The sequence below is a fragment of the Pan paniscus genome, chromosome 6 (genome assembly GCF_029289425.2).
Source record: "Pan paniscus chromosome 6, NHGRI_mPanPan1-v2.0_pri, whole genome shotgun sequence".
Taxonomy (NCBI): domain Eukaryota; kingdom Metazoa; phylum Chordata; class Mammalia; order Primates; family Hominidae; genus Pan; species Pan paniscus.
In genome coordinates this window covers 90,406,094-90,423,644 of record NC_073255.2, presented here as the reverse complement: position 1 = coordinate 90,423,644, position 17,551 = coordinate 90,406,094, and the positions used below count along the sequence as shown (strand labels likewise).

At 51.3% G+C, this 17,551-nt stretch overlaps 1 protein-coding gene across 12 annotated transcripts in view; it reads left to right on the top strand.

Annotated features, from left to right (window-relative positions):
• The window catches only part of GTF2IRD1 (GTF2I repeat domain containing 1), a 149,676-nt gene that overhangs the window by 22,847 nt on the left and 109,278 nt on the right, over nucleotides 1-17,551 (top strand). Inside the window, exon 1 of one of the 12 annotated variants that reach the window (XM_055114477.3) lies at nucleotides 13,233-16,741. The exons of 7 other annotated variants lie outside the window; for them this stretch is intronic. In XM_055114477.3, coding sequence (XP_054970452.1) covers nucleotides 16,664-16,741 — 78 coding nt within the window. In that variant the 5' untranslated portion in view covers nucleotides 13,233-16,663. Of the gene's footprint in view, nucleotides 1-13,232; nucleotides 16,742-17,551 lie in introns of those variants that run through there. 4 more of the 12 variants (XM_055114481.2, XM_055114478.2, XM_055114480.2 and 1 more) reach the window with 4 other exon arrangements.

Below are 17,551 nucleotides of genomic sequence, written 5' to 3'. Positions count from 1 at the left end.
AGCTGACCTTGGCCTCAGTCTTCCCCACTGAACAGCCACCCAGCCTTTGGGGCCAGTGCTCCTGGGCCGATGCCAGCCATCCATCCTGGATGTGCCCACGCCTGGTCACTCCCCACATGAGGAGCTGATGATCTTTGGTCACCGTTTATAAACTTTAGCTTCTCTTTCCTCACCCAGGAGCTCCGGGGCAAGGAGTGGGCCTGATTCACCCCCGTTCAGGGACTGGGACCTAACAGGTGTGGTGAAAATGAGCACTTAGTCAGCGTCCCACAGCATCTAAAAGACGGGAACAAGGGCTGAGGATGTGGGTAGGCCCAAGACTGGAAATAGGGAAGCCTCTGGAATGGGGACTAGAAGATGAAAGGGCTCTGGAAGATGTGGCATCCAAGTGTTTAAAGCAAGAACGGGGCTGGGCGTGGTGGATCGCGCCTGTAATCCCAGCACTTTGGGAGGCTGAGGAGGGAGGATCACTTGAGGCCAGGAGTTTGAGACCAGCCTGGCCAACATGGTGAAACCCCATCTCTACTAAAAATACAAAAATTAGCCACGCGTGCCGGTGCGCACCTGTAATCCCAGCTACTCAAGAGGCTGAGGCAGGAGAATCACTTGAACCTGAGAGACAGAGGTTGCAGTGAGCTAAGATCGCACCACTGCACTCCAGCCTGGGCGACAGAATTTTTTTTTGTCTCCAAAAAAAAAAAAAGGAGGTGCGGGGAGGGCCAGAGGGCATTTGGGGTGGGACGGGGCGGGGCAGGGCTGGGTGACTGGAATGGGGTGACTATAATGAATGCTTTGGAGTAGGTCAGGGCAGGTGGGGAGGCCAGATGCCAGGGAAGGGAGGGGGCATGGGGATCCTTCCATCTGGGGCCAAGGATGGCAAGGCCCTCAGACAACTTCTAGCCCAGGTTCTCCATTGACAGATGGAGAAACTGAGGCCCAGGGAGGGGCAGTGCTAGTGCTGAGGTTTTACATAGCAGGTGGGCTGTTCGCCAGCCCACTGCAGGGCATAGCCTGCCCTGGGACACCTGTCCTCACCCATTGGCTCAGTGGTTGCAGGGGCATGGGTGGGTAGAGGTCGGGGAGTGAGCCAGCTCAGGCGGGCAGGGGTGGGGGCCCCGTGAGCCAGCGCCCCAGGATTAGATCACCCACGAGTAATGGGCTTTTTTCCGTCCAGCCTTTTCCCGACAAGAAAAGGCCTGATGTTCCTCATCCGTGTTGTTCTGAGAAGGCATGTTTATGTCTGGCAAGCGAAGGGTTCTTGGGAGACAGGATCCCAGGGCCCCCCCTGCACTGCCTGGCCCCAGGGGTTGGCACCGCCCCAGAGCTGGTTTCCTCCCACCGTCTCCTGACACCCAGCCCCCACGCTTTTCAGATGCCTGCCTGAGAACAAATAAATACTTCTGCACCATGCACATGAGCTCAGATAAGCGGCCGGGGCTCAGCCAGAACTGGGGGCACCAAATGCCCGGGTTCCCTGACCCCTAGCTGGGTGCCAAGCCTGCATTTCCCACCCAGCACTCCCCAACCGCCCCATGCGTGGAGGGACAGAGATATACTGTGAGCAACACGGGATCTGATGTCAGGGGTGGACAGCAGCTCGGCGGGTGATGTCAGCTTGAGCAATCATCCCCGTCATCACTGCTGTTAAGTGAGCGGGCACTTGGTGTCCCCAGGCCTAGCGCCAGGCCCTGTTCACACATTCTCACGTGGGGCTCTCACAGAGCTGAGAGCAGTAGAATTACCATCACCCTTTTGCTCAGTGGGGAGAGGAAAGTTTGAGCATTGTGTGTGTGTGTGTTTAGAGACAGGGTCTTGCTCTGTCACCCAGGCTGGAGTGCAGTGGTGCGATCATAGCTCACTGTAGCCTAGAACTCTTGGGCTCAAGCGATCCTCCCACCTCATCCTCCTGAGTAGCTGGGATTACAGGCAAATGCCACCACGCCCAGCTAATTTTTATGCTTTTAGTAGAGATGGGGTTTCACCATGTTGGCCAGGCTGGTCTCAAACTCCTGGCCTCAAGTGATCCACCCACCTCAGCCTCCCAAAGTGCTGGGATTATAGGCATGAGCCACCAGCCCCACCTTTTTTTTTGAGATAGGGTCTTGCTGTATTGTCCAGGCTGGAGTGCAGTAGCGTGATCATGGCTCACTGCAACCTCTGCCTCCTGGGCCCAAGCAACCCTCCCACCCCAGCCTCTGGAGTAGCTGGGACTACAGGCACATGCTATCATACTAGGCTAATTAAAAAAAAAAAAAACTGTAGAGATGGGGTCTCACTATGTTGCTCAGGCTGGTCTCAAACTCCTGGGATCAGAAACCTGGTGGTCATTCCAGGTGCCTCCCTTGGGACCCCCTGTCGCCAGCTCCTGGTCCCAAAGCTCTGCCCTGTCCTCCATCCCCTGCTGCTGTCTGCTTCATGCCTGGCTGTCTCTGGCCTGGGCTGTCGCAGAGACTTGGCAACTCCTGGCTCCCCGACTCCGAGCATGACCCGACAGTTCCTCCGCCGTATCTTCCTGGGATCCTCCACACTGCCCGCGTCTCACTCCTGCCCCACACCCTGCAGCGAGGCTGACCTTCCGAGGTCCTTGGCCTCACCCCAATGGCCACGCTGGTCTCTGCCCACCACTTCCTGCCCTGCCCTGCACACTCCAGCCATGCAGAGCTGGATTCGTTCCCCACCCACCCACCCACTCCCACAGCCTCTGGCCCCGCTCAGGCCCGACCAGGACACGTGGGCGGCCCAGGCTGGCGGTTGGGTTTCCTGGGCAGCCAGTAATTTGGCACTCCTTCAAACAGGTCTTTATTTATTCAGCATTTATTTCTAGGGGAGGTGGGTGCTGCGGTGGGGCAGGGAAGGCGCCTCCCTTGTAGAAGAGCAGGGCCTGGGCACAGTGCCCGTCTCCCCTTCTCACCTGCAAACGCCAACTCCCCTGGGAGGCTCCCGGCAGCTCAGGTGTCACCTCCTCCAGGAAGCCCCACCCTGACTGCCTCACCCGCCATCCTGGGCTTCTTCCATGCCACTTATTTTTATCTTTCACTGAAGCATAATTTACTTCCAGTAAAGTACATGAGTACATGAATCTTTTTTTTTTTTTTTTTTTTTTTGGAGACAGAGTCCTGCTCTGTCATCTAGGCTGGAGTGGCGTGGTCTTGGCTCATTGCAACGTCCCCATCCTGGGTTCAAACAATTCTCCTGTCTCAGCCTCCTGAGTGGCTTATAGGCGCGTCCACCATGCCCAGCTAATTTTTGTATTTTTAGTAGAGACGGGGTTTTGTCATGTTGGCCAGGCTGGTCTCAAACTCCTGACCTCAAGTGATCTGCCCGCCTCGGCCTCCCTAAGTGCTGGGATTACAGTCGTGAGCCATCGCACCCGGCCCAAGTACATAAATCTTAAGCATCCCGTGTGATGAATTTTCCCCCCACTTGTATACTCATGTAACCATCACTCAGCTCAAATCCTTGCACTGTGTTTTAATCTTTTTTTTTTTTTTTTTTCCCAGTAGTCTATTTTTTTGGTCATTTTCCCTGCCAGCCTGGGAATCCTTCAAGGGCAGGAGCACCTGCTGTTGGGCCCTGTGCGGTGTGGGACACAGTGTGAGAGAGTATTGGTGCCTGTGAGCTGGTGGCTGTGTCCCCACCCCTGTGATTGTCCCCACGTGTGTGTGTGACGGAGGCTGTGGCCGTGGGAACATGTGGATCTGTGAGCCTGGCCAGGGGCCCCAGTGCAGGGGCAGGCGCCCCCTCCTCCACTGGAAGAGAGCCTTGTCCGATCCCCCAGCCAAGGGCCTTTGCAGGGAGCCGTGGCCCTGCTGGAGAGTCCCTGCCAGCTGACAGCCCGGAGATTAGTCTCCAAGGCCACAACGCCAGTTGCCATAGGCACGCAGGCCCGCGTCAGGACTGCGATTTCTCATCCTGGTCACGCAGGCAGGCGGCCGCCCCTGCCCGCCTGCCAGGAGCCAGGCTCAGGCTTTAAATAACAAGGGTGGAAACCTGAACCGCGGAGCCGTCTGCCCGGCGGATCCTGGCCTCCCCTCCTGGTAGAGCAGGCATGGGGCGGCCTGGACCCCGCATACTGCCGGCGGCGGCGGAGCCAGAGTCCCTCCATGCCCGCCCCGGGGGACGGGAGAGAAATGGAGAAACCTGAGTTTGGGGGCTCTCTTTGAGTGCTCCTAGTACCTGATGCACAGCCCGAGCTGAGAGGAGACAGCCCCTTTTCCTAAATCCCGTCCTCCACGTGGAGGAAGGACGCCCTACCTTCCAGAAGCCTAGATGAAGGGCAGATGGGGCTTCGCATGGCCAGGCCTCAGATCGGCTTCCCCCAGCCCCTCCAGGGAAGAGGCAGGCGGCTCCCTCACTTCCCCTTGGAAGGCAGCATGAATCCCTGTACTTCCTGGACTGCCCCTTTGCCCCGGCCTGGGGCCGACTTTCCTGTCCTGGGGTGGAGCAGCTGTGTTGGATGGTTGGTTTTGCTTTTTGTTTTGCTCTATTTTTTATTTAAAAGGAAAATTTTTTTAGAAATGAGGTCTTGCTCTATCGCCCAGGCTGGAGTGCAGTGGCGCAATCCCAGCTCGATGCATTCTTGAACTCCTGGGCTCAAGCCATCCTCCCACCTCAGCTTTCTGAGTAGCTGTGACGACAGGCGCGTGCCACCACGCCCGGCTCATATTTTAAATTTTTTGTTAGAGATGGGGTCTTGCGATGTTGCCCAGGCTGGTCTCAAACTCTTGGCCTCAGGCTATCCTCCTGCTTCTCTGGCTCCCAGAGTGTTGGGATTACAGGAGCGAGCCACCACGCCCAGCCTGCTTTTGTTTTTAAAGGATGAGGTTTCCGTTGTTTCTTTCCAAATTGTAAAAGTAATACTTACCTTAGGTGACTTAGAAAATACAGAAAAGTAGAGGGAAGCAAAGTCAGGCATGGATCCCACCCTGAGATGCACGGTCTGGAGTTTGCATCCCGGGCTGCACTGTGTATGCCCCTGAGGTCATCCTGTCCAGTGTTGGAATCAGCCTCTGCTGGGCATCGGGTTGCCTGCACCTACTCCTTGTTTATATGTGGGTGTGTGTATCTGTGGATGTACCAAGTGAAAGCTTTGGGGAAACATCTTTGCATGTAAATCTTTGCATTTGGGATAATTAACTCAGGATTAATTTATAGAATTATAAGTCCTGGAGCGAAGGATGGGAACAGAGTTAAAATTGAACTTCCTGAAACACGTCACAGCGTCACCAAATCGCTTGGCTGGGAGGACTGTGTGCACCCAGGGCCCTTCTGTGGGGTGGGCCGGGATTTAGTGTGAAACTCATGGCTGCTGGGCTGGGAAGAGCTTGACCACAGGTGTGGGATTTTGTCTCCAGTGACATTCCCAGCTGGCTCTTGCAGCCCCTGCCCTGGTGACAGCATGGGGTGAGGGGGCCAGAGGAGGCTGGAGGTGGAGCCCTGCCTCTAGGCGGAACTGTACCATCTGTAGTTGCAGGGCAGGATTAAAAAGGGACAGTTTTGCTGTTTGTTTGTTTTTTTTCTGTCATCTGACTGGGTGTCCCAATACCTGATGTCTCCTAAAACTTTTTTTTTTTTTTTTTTTTTTTTTTGAGACGGGCCTCCTTCTGTATCCCAGGCTGGAGTGCAGTGATGCAATCTCGGCTCACTGCAGCCTCAACCTCATGGGATCAAGTGATCTTCCTGCCTTAGCCTCCTGAGTAGCTGGGACGACAGGCATGCGCCACCACACATGGCTGAATTTTAAATTTTTTGTAGAGTCAGGGTCTCTCTGTGTTGCCCAGGCTGGTCTCAAATTTCTGGGCTAAAGTGGTCCTCCTGCCTCAGCCTCCCAAAGTGCTGGGATTACGGGTGCGAGCCACTGTTTCTGGCCTTATGCACACTTTTCATTGAGAACAAAGTTATTTGTTGTAAGAGAAACACCTTGATAACTGTTCACACACTAAACTACCCAGTTAACCAGCACCCAGATCAAGAAACAGCATTGACAAGCCCCTTTCACCCCCTTCCAGTTACTACCACTCTCCCTGACCCACCACGATAACCGCCGTTCCATCTCCTGGCTTCAGAATGTGGCCTCCTTTTGAACCTTACATAAATGGAATTCTACCGTGTGACCTCAGATTCTTTCATCATCCTTGCGAGATTCCGCCGTGGTGTTGCGTGTCTTTGTGGTTTGCTCATACGTCTGATGCCTTTTCCAATAGACGGGGCACCCAGGAGGAGTCAGTGGAAACACATGTACCGTGGAAACAGATCAGGTCTTGCGCTGAAATTCGGATACCTCTGAATTACTGCCCATCGTCAAAGAAATAAAGTTTATTTCCCTAAAGGATGTTTTGTGGTGAATAGGAAAGAATTTGCAATCAGCGTAGCTGTTAAGCCCACAGGAGAGCAAGTTGTATTATGTTGTGAGCCTGGGTTGGGTGTGCAGAGATCTGGGGTTCAGTCTGACCCCTCTGGGCCGTGGTTTCCCTAGATGGACATGCAGGTGGTTAGATGAGGGGCCCATCTAGCTCAGTGCTGTGATGCTAAGCATATACTTCTCAGTGCTAAGAGGTTGTTTTCCAAAGTGTTTGAAGTTTGCTCTTAAGATCTTATTTAGGCCGGTCACAGTGGCTCATTCCTGTAATCCCAGCACTTTGGGAGACTGAGGCAGGATTGCTTGAGCCCAAGAATTTGAGCCCAGCCTGGGCAACATAGCAAGGCCCCATCTCTAAAAAAAAAAAAAAAATTTTTTTTTTAATTAGCTGGGCATGGTGGCATGTGTCTGCAGTCCCAGCTACTTGCGAGGCTGAGGGAAAGAATCGCTTGAGCCCAGGAATTTGAGGCTGCAATGAGCTATGATTGCACCACTGCACTCCAGGCTGGGTGGCAGAACAAGACTGTCTCTACAAAAAAAATTTTTAAAAACCAGGCATGGCAGCATGCACCTGTAACCCCAGCTACTTGGGAGGCTGAGGCAGGCGGATGGCTGGAGTCCAGGAATTTGAGGCTGCAGTGAGCCATGATCGCGCCACTGCATTCCAGCCTGGGTGACAGAGCGAGACTCCATCTTTACAAAACATTTTTTAAAAAATTAGCAGGGAGCTACTCGGGAGGCTGAGGCCGGCAGATGGCTTGAGTCCAGGAGTTTGAGAGTGCAGTGAGCCATAATCACGCCATTGCATTCCAGCCTGGGTGGCAGAGCAAGACTCTGTCTCTTTAAAAAAAAAAAAAAATCTTATTTACCAACTTGGCTCATTTCTAAGTGGAGCAAAAATGCACTGTCTCACTTCTGCTCTGCCTGAATTACCTCCAGGCCAGATTTCTTGGTGGAAGGAAGGAGCTGTGTAGATAGAGCCAGAGTCTCCCAGGTGCAAAGACCCTCTGAGAGGCCTTGATAAGTGGGCAGCTTCCACTGAGCAGCCCCCAGAGATGGAGACTCAGTGCCCACACAGCAGCTTGTTCTTCCATTCTGGGACAGTTCTTCCCATTAGGAATGTTCCCTTGTGTTGGCTGAAAGCCTGTGTCCCTAAATTCTCTGTCAGCGTAATGGCAATGAACCTGGACTTGGGTCTTCAGGAACCAAAGCCGTGGAGTCAAGGATTTGGAGAGATGGTATATGCATCACCGGGCCTAACATGATGGTCTTTTTTTATTTTTAAATTGAGACAGGGTCTCACTCTATCACCCAGGCTGGAGTGCAGTAGTGTGACCTCAGCTCACTGCAACCTCCACCTCCCAGGCTCAAGTGATCCTCCTGCCTCAGCCTCCCAAAGTACTGAGATTACAGGCATGAGCCACCACACCCGGCCATCCTTCTTTTTTTTTTTTTTTTTTTTTGAGTTGGAGTCTCACTCTTTCACCCACCCAGGCTGGAGCGAAGTGGTGCGATCTTGGCTTACTGCAACCTCCACCCTCCGGGTTCAAGCAATTCTCCTGCCTCAGCCTCCCGAGTAGCTGTGATTACAGGCACCTGCCGCCACAGCCAGCTAATTTTTGTATTTTTAGTAGAGATGAGATTTCACCATGTTGGCCAGGCTGGTCTCAAACTCCTGACCTCAGGTGATCCACCCGCCTCAGCCTCCCAAATGTTAGGATTACAGTCATGAGCCACTGCACCCAGCCTGTCTTTCCTTTTTAAGGCTCAGTAATATTCCATTGTATGGATAGACTGTGTTTTTTTATCCATTCATCATCGGACGCTGGGATGGTTTCTGCCTTTTGGCTATTGTGAATACTGATCCTATGAACATGGCTGTACAGGTGTGTCTTTGAGACTATTACTGTTTTATTAACAACATTGCTGTAATGAGGGATCTCAAATCTGGAGTGGATCTGAGAAATCGCCTCTTTCAACCCCTTATCCAATGCTTGAGTCCTTCCTTCCAGAATCCCACCGAGACTTCTTCTGGCCTCAGATGCGTGGGTGGGAGACATGCCACCTCCCGACACCTCTGACCAAGGGCCCGGAGCTGGGTGGCTTAGGGTGCAGGAAAGAGGCTTGTGAGTGGGATCATGCCAGAGGGATGTGCATCAAGGCATCCTCTAGCTACAGATGCCCCAGGGGAGGCAGCAGTGGGGCTGCTGCAGGAGAAACCTGGAATGGATGTTTGGACACACTTTCCTCAATGGCCAGGATTGATGGACAGTGGAATTCATCAGATGAGTCTTGGAGACTGAGGCCTTTAAAAATAGATGCAGCTGGCTGGGTGCAGTGGCTCACGCCTGTAATCCCAGTACTTTGAGAGGCCGAGGCGGGCGGATCACGAGGTCAGGAGATCGAGACCATCCTGGCTAACACGGTGAAACCCTGTCTCTACTAAAAACACAAAAAATTAGCTGGGCGTGGTGGCGGACGCCTGTAGTCCCAGCTACTCGGGAGGCTGAGGCAGGAGAATGGCGTGAACCCAGGAGGCGGAGCTTGCAGTGAGCCGAGCTAGTGCCACTGCAGTCCGGCCTGGGTGAAAGAGCGAGACTCCATCTCAAAGAAAAAAAAAAAAATAGATGCAGCTGGGAGCAGTGGCTCACACCTATAATCCCGGCACTTTGAGAGGCCGAGGCAGGTGGATCACTTGAGGGCAGGAGTTTGAGACCAGCCTGGGCAACATAGCAAGACTCTGTCTCTACTAAAAATTTTTTTAAAAATTAGCCGGGTGTGGTGGCACAATCATGTAGTCCCAGGTACTCGTGAGCCTGAGGCAGGAGAATTGCTTGAGTCCAGGAAGGTGGGGCTGCAGTGAGCTATGATCGTGCCTCTGCACTCCAGCCTCAGTGACAGAGTGAGACCCTGTCTTTAAAAAAAAAGAAGAAAGAAAAGAAAATGCCTCCCATGGAATCTGTTTCTTTCTTTTTTTGAGATGGAGTCTTGCCCTGTCACCCAGGCTGGAGTACAGTGGCATGATCTTGGCTCACTGCAACCTCCGCCTCCCAGGTTCAAGCAGTTCTCCTGCCTCAGCCTCCTGAGTAGCTGGGATTATAGGTGCCCAACACCACGCCCAGCTAATTTTTGTATTTTTAGTAGAGATGTGGTTTCACCATGTTGGCCAGGCTGGTCTCGAACTCCTGACCTCAAGTGATCCGCCCACCGCCGTGGAGTCTATTTCTGTTAGGAATGTGTTTGTTGCAAGCAACCTGAGAAACAGAGGCTTAGGAGAGAGGGGTGTCTCGTGTAACAGGAGGCATGGGTGGGTGGTCCAGCTGCAGGCAGCTGCTCAGGCACATCTGAGGGGCCTGCGCCGTCTCTCTCTCTCTCCTCTGGCTGAGGGCTTTGGTCATCCTGCCTAAAGTGGATGTCAGCCACCAGGCAGGGCATAGGGAGTAAGGGATTGAGCCCCCCATTGCCTGCTTCCAGGGAAACTCTGCTCTTTTGTTTGGGAATGCCTCACTGGTTAGACTGTGTCTTGTGGTCATCTCTGGCTGCAAGAGAGTATAGGAATGGGAGGATTTTGTGTTGTGGCCCCTACAGAAGAGGAGAGCAAGGGAGAAGTTGGTTATATGGGGATTGAGGTACCAGCCACACAGCATCTGTCTGCCTCACAATCCCAGCACGTTCAGCTGGGCATGGTGGCTCATGCCTATAGTCCCAGCTACTCAGGAAGCTGAGGCAGGAGGATTGCTTGAGCCTAGGAGTTCAGGACCAGCCTGAGCAACATAGCAAGACCATGTCTCTACAAAAAAAAATGAAAAAAAATAGCCAAGCGTGGTTGTGTGCTCCTGTAATCCCAGCTACTCAGGACACTGAGGGTGGCGTGGGGAAGATCCCTTGAGCCCAGGAGTTTGAAACCAGCCTGGACAACATAGCAAGACCCTGTCTCTAAAAACAAAGAAATGAGACGCATTAGACAAAAGTTCTCAAAAGTTGGACTCAGTGATGTAGATGAGAGAATTACAAGATAACTTTTCTTTTCTTTTTTCCTTTTGAGATGGAGTCTCTGTCACCCAGGTGGGAGTGCAGTGGCGCGATCTTGGCTCACTGCAACCTCCGCCTCCCAGGTTCACATGATTCTCCCTGCCTCAGCCTCCCAAGTAGCTAGAATTACAGGCACCCAACACCATGCAGGGCTAATTTTTGTATTTTAATAGAGATGAGGTTTCGCCATGTTGGCCAGGCTGGTCTTGAACTCCGGACCTCAGGTTATCGACCGCCTCGGCCTCCCAAAGTGCTGGGATTACAGGCGTGAGCCACTGCACCTGGCCAGGATAACTTCTCTCTTTGTCTCTATTCCCTTTCTGAATATGAAAGCTTTCCAGTTCTACTTGATATTGTAAGAAATACTAAGTCACCCAAAGTGTAACACCTGTTTTTTGCAGTCTCCTATCTAAGAACTAACCAGACCCGACTCTGCTTAGCTTCTGAGATCAGATGAGATCAGGCTCTTTCAGGGTGGTGGGGCCGTAGACTGTTTTTGCAATCTCTAGGAAATTTTTTTTAAAGCCAGAGAAAGATAAATTATCCACATTACTTAAACAATTTTTAAAAATATACAAGAAAGCCTAGCTTATTTAAAGCCCAAAACACTGTAATTCCATTGGTAACAAAGATGTTAAACATTTAAAATGTGATTAAATCTAAAATTGGTGGCTTCTGAATAAACTGTAGTTTTGAATTTGATACAGCAAATCTGTGGCAATGTTGAACAAAACAACTTATACATAATGCATTTTTATATTTTAAACTAACAAAGATGCTTCAGAAATATAGAGGACATTTTTTAAAGAATTACTTATATTTTAATCTTTTCAAATTTTCCATTTTGTTTCCATCACTTCCATTTTTTTCAGAATATTGTGCCTCCTCAAACATCATGGTAAGAGGGTGGTGGGACTAGAGATGGAGCCCTCAGCATAAAAAATAAAGTTAGCCGGGTGCAGTGGCTCACACTCATAATCTAGCACTTTGGGAGCCCAAGGTGAGAAGATCACTTGAGGCCAGGAGTTCAAGATCAGCCTGGGCAACACAGTGAGACCCTATCTCTAAAAAGTAAAAATAAAAACTTAGCTGGGTGTGGCGACACACGCTGTGGTCCCAGCTACTCAGGAGGCTGAGGCGGGAGGATCGCTTGAGCCCAGGAGTTGGAGGCTGCAGTGAGCTATGATCACACCCACTTCACTCCAGCCTAGAGACAGAGTGAGACCCTGTGTCAAAATAAAGAATTGTAGCACACTCAGAATCTTCAAATCTTGCTCTGGGTATCAAAATCGGATGTAGGCTCTTTAGCTGCAGTTGGAAAGGAAATTGTAAAATAGACCTGTAGTCAAAAACAAATGGGTGACTTTACAACTGGTAAAGACTGACTTAAGTAGGATGCTTTTAGCTGCAAATGAAAGAAACCTCTGGCTGGGCACGGTGGCTCACGCCTGTAATCCCATCACTTTGGGAGGCCAAGGCAGGAGGATTGCTTGAGACCAGGAGTTCAGAACCAGCCTGGGCAACATACTGAGACCCTGTCTCTAACAAGATTTTTTAAGTGAGCCAGGTGTGGTGGCAGGCGCCTGTAGTCCCAGCTACTTGGGAGGCTGAGGCTGGAGGATTGCTTGAGTCTAGGAGAGATCAAGATCGAGGCTGCAGTTAGCTATGATTGCATCACTGCACTCCAGCCTGGGTGACAGAAAAAAAAAAGAGAGAGAGAGAGAGAAGAAAAGAAACTCTAGTCCTGGGGGGGAAAAAAAGGAAAGAAGAAAAGAAACCTCTACTAAGAGTGCCTTAAGAAATATGGACTTTTGCCTGGGCGCGGTGGCTCATTCCTGTAATCCCAGCACTTTGGGAGGCCAAGGCGGTGGATCACCTGAGGTCAGGAGTTCAAGACCAGCCTGGCCAACATAACAAAACCCCGTCTCTACTAAAAATACAAAAATTAGCCGGGTGTGATGGTGGGTTCCTGTAATCCCAGCTACTCAGGAGGCTGAGGCAGGAGAATCATTTGAACCCAGGAGGCAGAAGTTGCAGTGAGCCAAGATCGTGCCACTGCACTCCAGCCTGGGCAACAGGGTGAGACTCCATCTCAAAAAGAAAAAAAAAGACTTTTACTGTTTCACCCAAAGCTTAGAGATGGCAGATCTGGGGTCATACAGGACCAAGTTCTTCCACGAGTTCACCCTGCCATCCTCAGATACCCTCACCTCCCGGGCTGATTCTTTTCATGTCTCTAGTTGGCTGTCATGGTCGGGGGTGTCACATGCAGGAGAAGGGGGACATCCCTGGTTTCAGTCCCTTTTTTTATTTGAGACGGAGTCTTGCTCTGTTGCCCAGGCTGGAGTGCAATGGTGTGATCTCAGCTCACTGCAACCTCCGCCTCCCGGGTTCAAGCGATTCTCCTGCCTCAGCCTCCCAAGTAGCTGGGATTACAGGCATGTACCACCACACCTGGCTAATTTTTGTATTTTTAGTAGAGACGGGGTTTTGCCATGTTGGCCAGGCTGGTCTCAAACTCCTGACCTCAGGTGATCTGCCCACCTTGGCCTCCCAAAGTGCTGAGATTACAGGTGTGAGCCACCACTCCTGGCCTGGTTTCAGTTCCTTTCTAAGGGCAAGGACAGCTCTCCTAGAAGTCCCTCATGTCTCAGTGGCCAGAATTGGGTTCGGGCCTCTCCTTACACCTGTCCCAGCTAGGGGAAAAGGAGTGCCTTGCTCTGAGCCTTGGAGAATCACCAAAGTTCCTCCCAGGGACTGGGAGGGCCCAGCTGCCCCAAGCACTGGTTGTTGGGACAACCCAGCAAAGTTTGTCCCATCTTTAGATACCAGGACACAACGGGGGGATTCTGTTAGCAGGGAGTGGGGCAGAGGACTTGGAGGACAGCTTTTGGGGTCAGATCCAGGACTGGAACTCAGATTTTTTTTGTGTGTGTGTGTGACAGAGTCTAGCTCTGTCCCCTGGGTTGGACTGCAGTGCTGCAGTCATAGCTCATTGCAGCCTTGACCTCCCGGGCTCAAGCTATCCTCCTGCCTCAGCACCCCGAGTAGTTGGGACAACAGGCACGCACCACCACACCTGGCTAACTTTTTTGTTTTTTTGTAGAGATGGGGTCTCACTGTGCTGCCCAGGCTGATCTTGAACTCCTGGGCTTGATCCTCCTGCCTTAGCCTCCCAAAGCACTGGGATTACAGGCATGAGCCACTGCGCCCAGTGAGACCCCAGGTGTCTTAACCATGACCCCAGACTGCCTTCTACTGCACTGCGGCTGGGTGTAAGACCCCCTCCCGCTGCCCAGCCCAGAGCCTGGCCTGAGCAGATACGAATGGAAGGCCAGGGCTGTGACTGGCAGTGTTCTTCCCGGCTACAGTGACAGTGGTGGTGGGGGAAGGCAGGAATCCAGGACCCCCAGGCCACTCTACCCCCACTGGGGAGCCTCTGGGACTAGAGAGGGAGTATTCAGAGGGAGGCTGAGGCTGCTGGGGAGAAAGGATACCACCCCCCCCCCCGCCTTCCAGAAGGGGAGAAATTTCTTTTTTGTTTGTTCTCTCAAGCTTCTTTTTCAAGAAACAAGCATATGGCAGCGGATGGTGCGGGGGCCGTGTTTGGGTGGGGTGTGTGCCTGCCTTTGCCTTTTACGTGGTTGGGTGTATTTTTTTTTTTTTTTTCTCCATCAGCTCCAACGCCCCAGCTGGTCCATAGGGCAGTGAGACTTGAATCACAGAGACGCTTCTCTGGTGTCCAGAAAAATCCGGCTCTTTCTAGTGGCGCTTCCAAGGGGGAAGAGATTGAAGAGCTCTCCAGCAAACCCAGGCCTGAGCTTTGCAGAGGTCTGAGCTGAGGACTGAGTGTCCAAGGGGCTGAGGATGTGGACTGTCTTTGTGAGGTGGGGTACAGCCAGTGAAGGAGCCAGTGTTAATTTCCTGAAGCTGCTGTAACACGGGCCACACAGACTTCGTGCCTTAAAGCAACAGAAATTTCAGGCCGAGTGCGGTGGCTCATGCCTGTAATCCCAGCACTTTGGAAGGCTAAAGTGGGCAGATCATGAGGTCAGGAGTTCAAGACCATTCTGGCCAACATGGTGAAACCCCATCTCTACTAAAAATACAAAAATTAGATGGGCGTGGTGGCAGGCACCTGTAATCCCAGCTACTCAGGAGGCTGAGGCACGAGAATCGCCTGAACCCTGGAGGTGGAGGTTGCAGTGAGCTGAGATCCCACTGCTGCACTCCAGCCTGGGTGACAGAGTGAGGGAGAAAAAAAAAATTCTTTTTTTTTTTTTTTTTTTACTTTAAGGTTCTTGGGTACAAGTGCAGGTTTGTAACATAGGTAAACTTGTGTCATGGGGGTTTGTTGTACAGATTCTTTTTTCACCCAGGTATTAAGCCCAGTACCCAATAGTTATTTCTTGTGATCTTCTCCCTCCTCCCACCCTCCACCTTCTGAAAGGCCCCAGTGTGTGTCGCCCCCCTCTCTGTGTCCATGTGTTCTCATTGTTCAGCTCCCACTTATAAGTGAGAACATGCAGTATTTGGTTTTCCGTTCTTGTGTTAGTTTGCTAAGGATAATGGCCTCCAGCTCCATCCATGTCCCTGCAAAGAACATGATCTTGTTCTTTTTTGTGGCTGCATAGTATTCCATGGTGTATACGTACCACATTTTCTTTATCCAGTCTATCATTGACGGGCATTTAGGTTGATTCCATGTTTTTGCTGTTGTGAATAGTGCTGCAGTAAACATACATGTGCATGTGTCTTTATTGTAGAATGATTTCTGTTCCTTTGGGTATATACCCAGTAAGGGATTGCCGGGTCCAATGGTATTTCTGTCTTTAGGTTTTTGAGGAATCACCACACTGTCTTCCACAATGGCTGAACTAATTTACAACAGTGTATAAGTGTTCCTTTTTCTCCACAACCTCACCAACATCTGTTATTTTTTTGTTCGTTTGTTTTTGTTTTTGTTTTTGTTTTGAGATGGAGTCTTACTCTGTTGTCCAGGCTGGAATGCAGTGGTGCAATCTCAGCTCACTGCAACCTCTACTTCCTGGGTTCAAGCAATTCTCCTGCCTCAGCCTCCCGAGTAGCTGGGATTACAGGCACGCACTACCATTCCCGGCTAATTTTTTTTTTTTTTTTTTTTTTTTGAGACAGAGTCTCACTCTGTCGCCCAGGCTGGAGTTCAGTGGCGCGATCTCGGCTCACTGCAAGCTCTGCCTCCCGGGTTCACGCCATTCTCCTCCCTCAGCCTCCCGAGTAGCTGGGACTACAGGTGCCTGCCACCACGCCTGGCTAATTTTTTGTATTTTTAGTGGAAACTGAGTTTCACCATGTTAGCCAGGATGGTCTTGATCTCCTGACCTCATGATCTGCCCGCCTTGGCCTCCAAAAGTGCTGGGATTACTGGTGTGAGCCACCACGCCTGGCCCAGCATCTGTCATTTTTTGACTTTAATGATAGCCATTCTGACTGATGTGAGATGATATCTCATTGTGGTTGTGATTTGCATTTCACTCATGATCAATGATGTTGATTGAGTCTTTTTTCATAAGATTGTTGGCTGCATGTACATCTCCTTTTGAAAAGTGTCTGTTCATGTCCTTTGCCCATGTTTTTATGAGAACAAGAGAAATTTCTATTCTCACAGTTCTGGAGGCCAAAGGTCCAAAATCATTACCATTGGGCCAAAATCAAGGTGCCGACAGTGCCATGCTCCCTCCAGAGGCTCTCGGGGGGAATCTGTTCCTGGCCTCTTCTAGCTCCTGGGGGCTGCCAGCACTACTGGGCTTGTGGCCGCATCACTCCAGTCTTCAAGGCCAGCATCTTCCAATCTCTCTCTACTTCATCTTCACTTGGACTTCTCTTCTATATGGATGTCCAGTCTTCCTCTACCCTATTTTTAAAAAATGTTTGTAGAGCTGGGGTCTTGCTGTGTTGCTCAGGCTAGTCTCAAGCTCTTAGCCTCAAGTGGTCCTCCTGACTTGAAGTGATCCTGCTGCCTTGGCCTCCCAAAGCACTGAGATTACAGGAATGAGCCGCTGTGCCTGGCATGACCTCTTCTTCTTCTTCTTCTTCTTTTTTTTTTTTTGAGATAGGGGTCTCACTGTCTTGCTCAGGCTGGAGGGCAGTGATGTGATCTCAGCTCACAGCATCCTTGACCTCCTGGGCTCAGGGGATCCTCCCATCTCAGCCTCCCGAGTAACTGGGACTACAGGCATGCTCCACCACACCCAGCTAATTTTTTTTTATTTTTTGTAGAGATGGGGTCTCACTATGTTTCCCAGGCTGGTCTCAAACTCCTGGGCTCAAGCAATCCTCCTGCCTTGGCCTCCCAAAGTGCTGGGCTTACAGGTATGAGCTACCGCGCCCGGCCATGACCTCTTCTTATAAGGATGCATGTGATGGCATTTAGAGCCTACCCGGCTAAGCCAGAATAATCCCCTACCTCAAGATCCTTAATCACATCTGCAAAGTGATTTTGCCATATAAGGTAACACAGGCTCCGGGGATTAGGACATGGCTGTCTTTTGGGGGTCATTTTTTTGAGCCTATCTCGGGTCTCTAAGGGCAAACTCCAGCAGCCGTTCTAGTAGACAGGTTCTCCTGTGATAGATGCCGGCCAGGTAAAGGAGACAAATGGAAGATCCCAGCTGACCCACCTCGGCTCTGTCCCCTCTGAGGGGACCTTATTCTCATTTATGTGGACTCCCTAAGCCATATATCTAGGCTGGAGTGCAGTGGTGTGATCTTGGCTCACTGCAGCCTTGACCTCCCGGGCTCAGGGGATCCTCCCATCTCAGCCTCCCAAGCAGCTGGGACTACAGGCATGCACCACCACACCCAGCTGATTTTTTTATTTTTTGTTGAGATGGGGTCTTGCCATATTACCCAGGCTGGTCTTGAACTCCTGAACTCAAGCCGTGTCCACTCTCCCAAACAGCTGCCCCCTCTTGGGGGGTACAGAAGCGTCAGCCTGGTGTGCCCTCAGGGTGTATCCGTTATTTATCTTGGACTGCATAAACCAATAGCCCAACATTAGCAGTGTCAAACAACAGTCATTTCTTCTTTTACTCTTCACATTGTGAGAGTTGTCTGAGCTCAGCCAGATGGGTCTTACTCAATCTGTCCTACAATTGCAGTCAAAAGGTTGCCGGCAGGAGT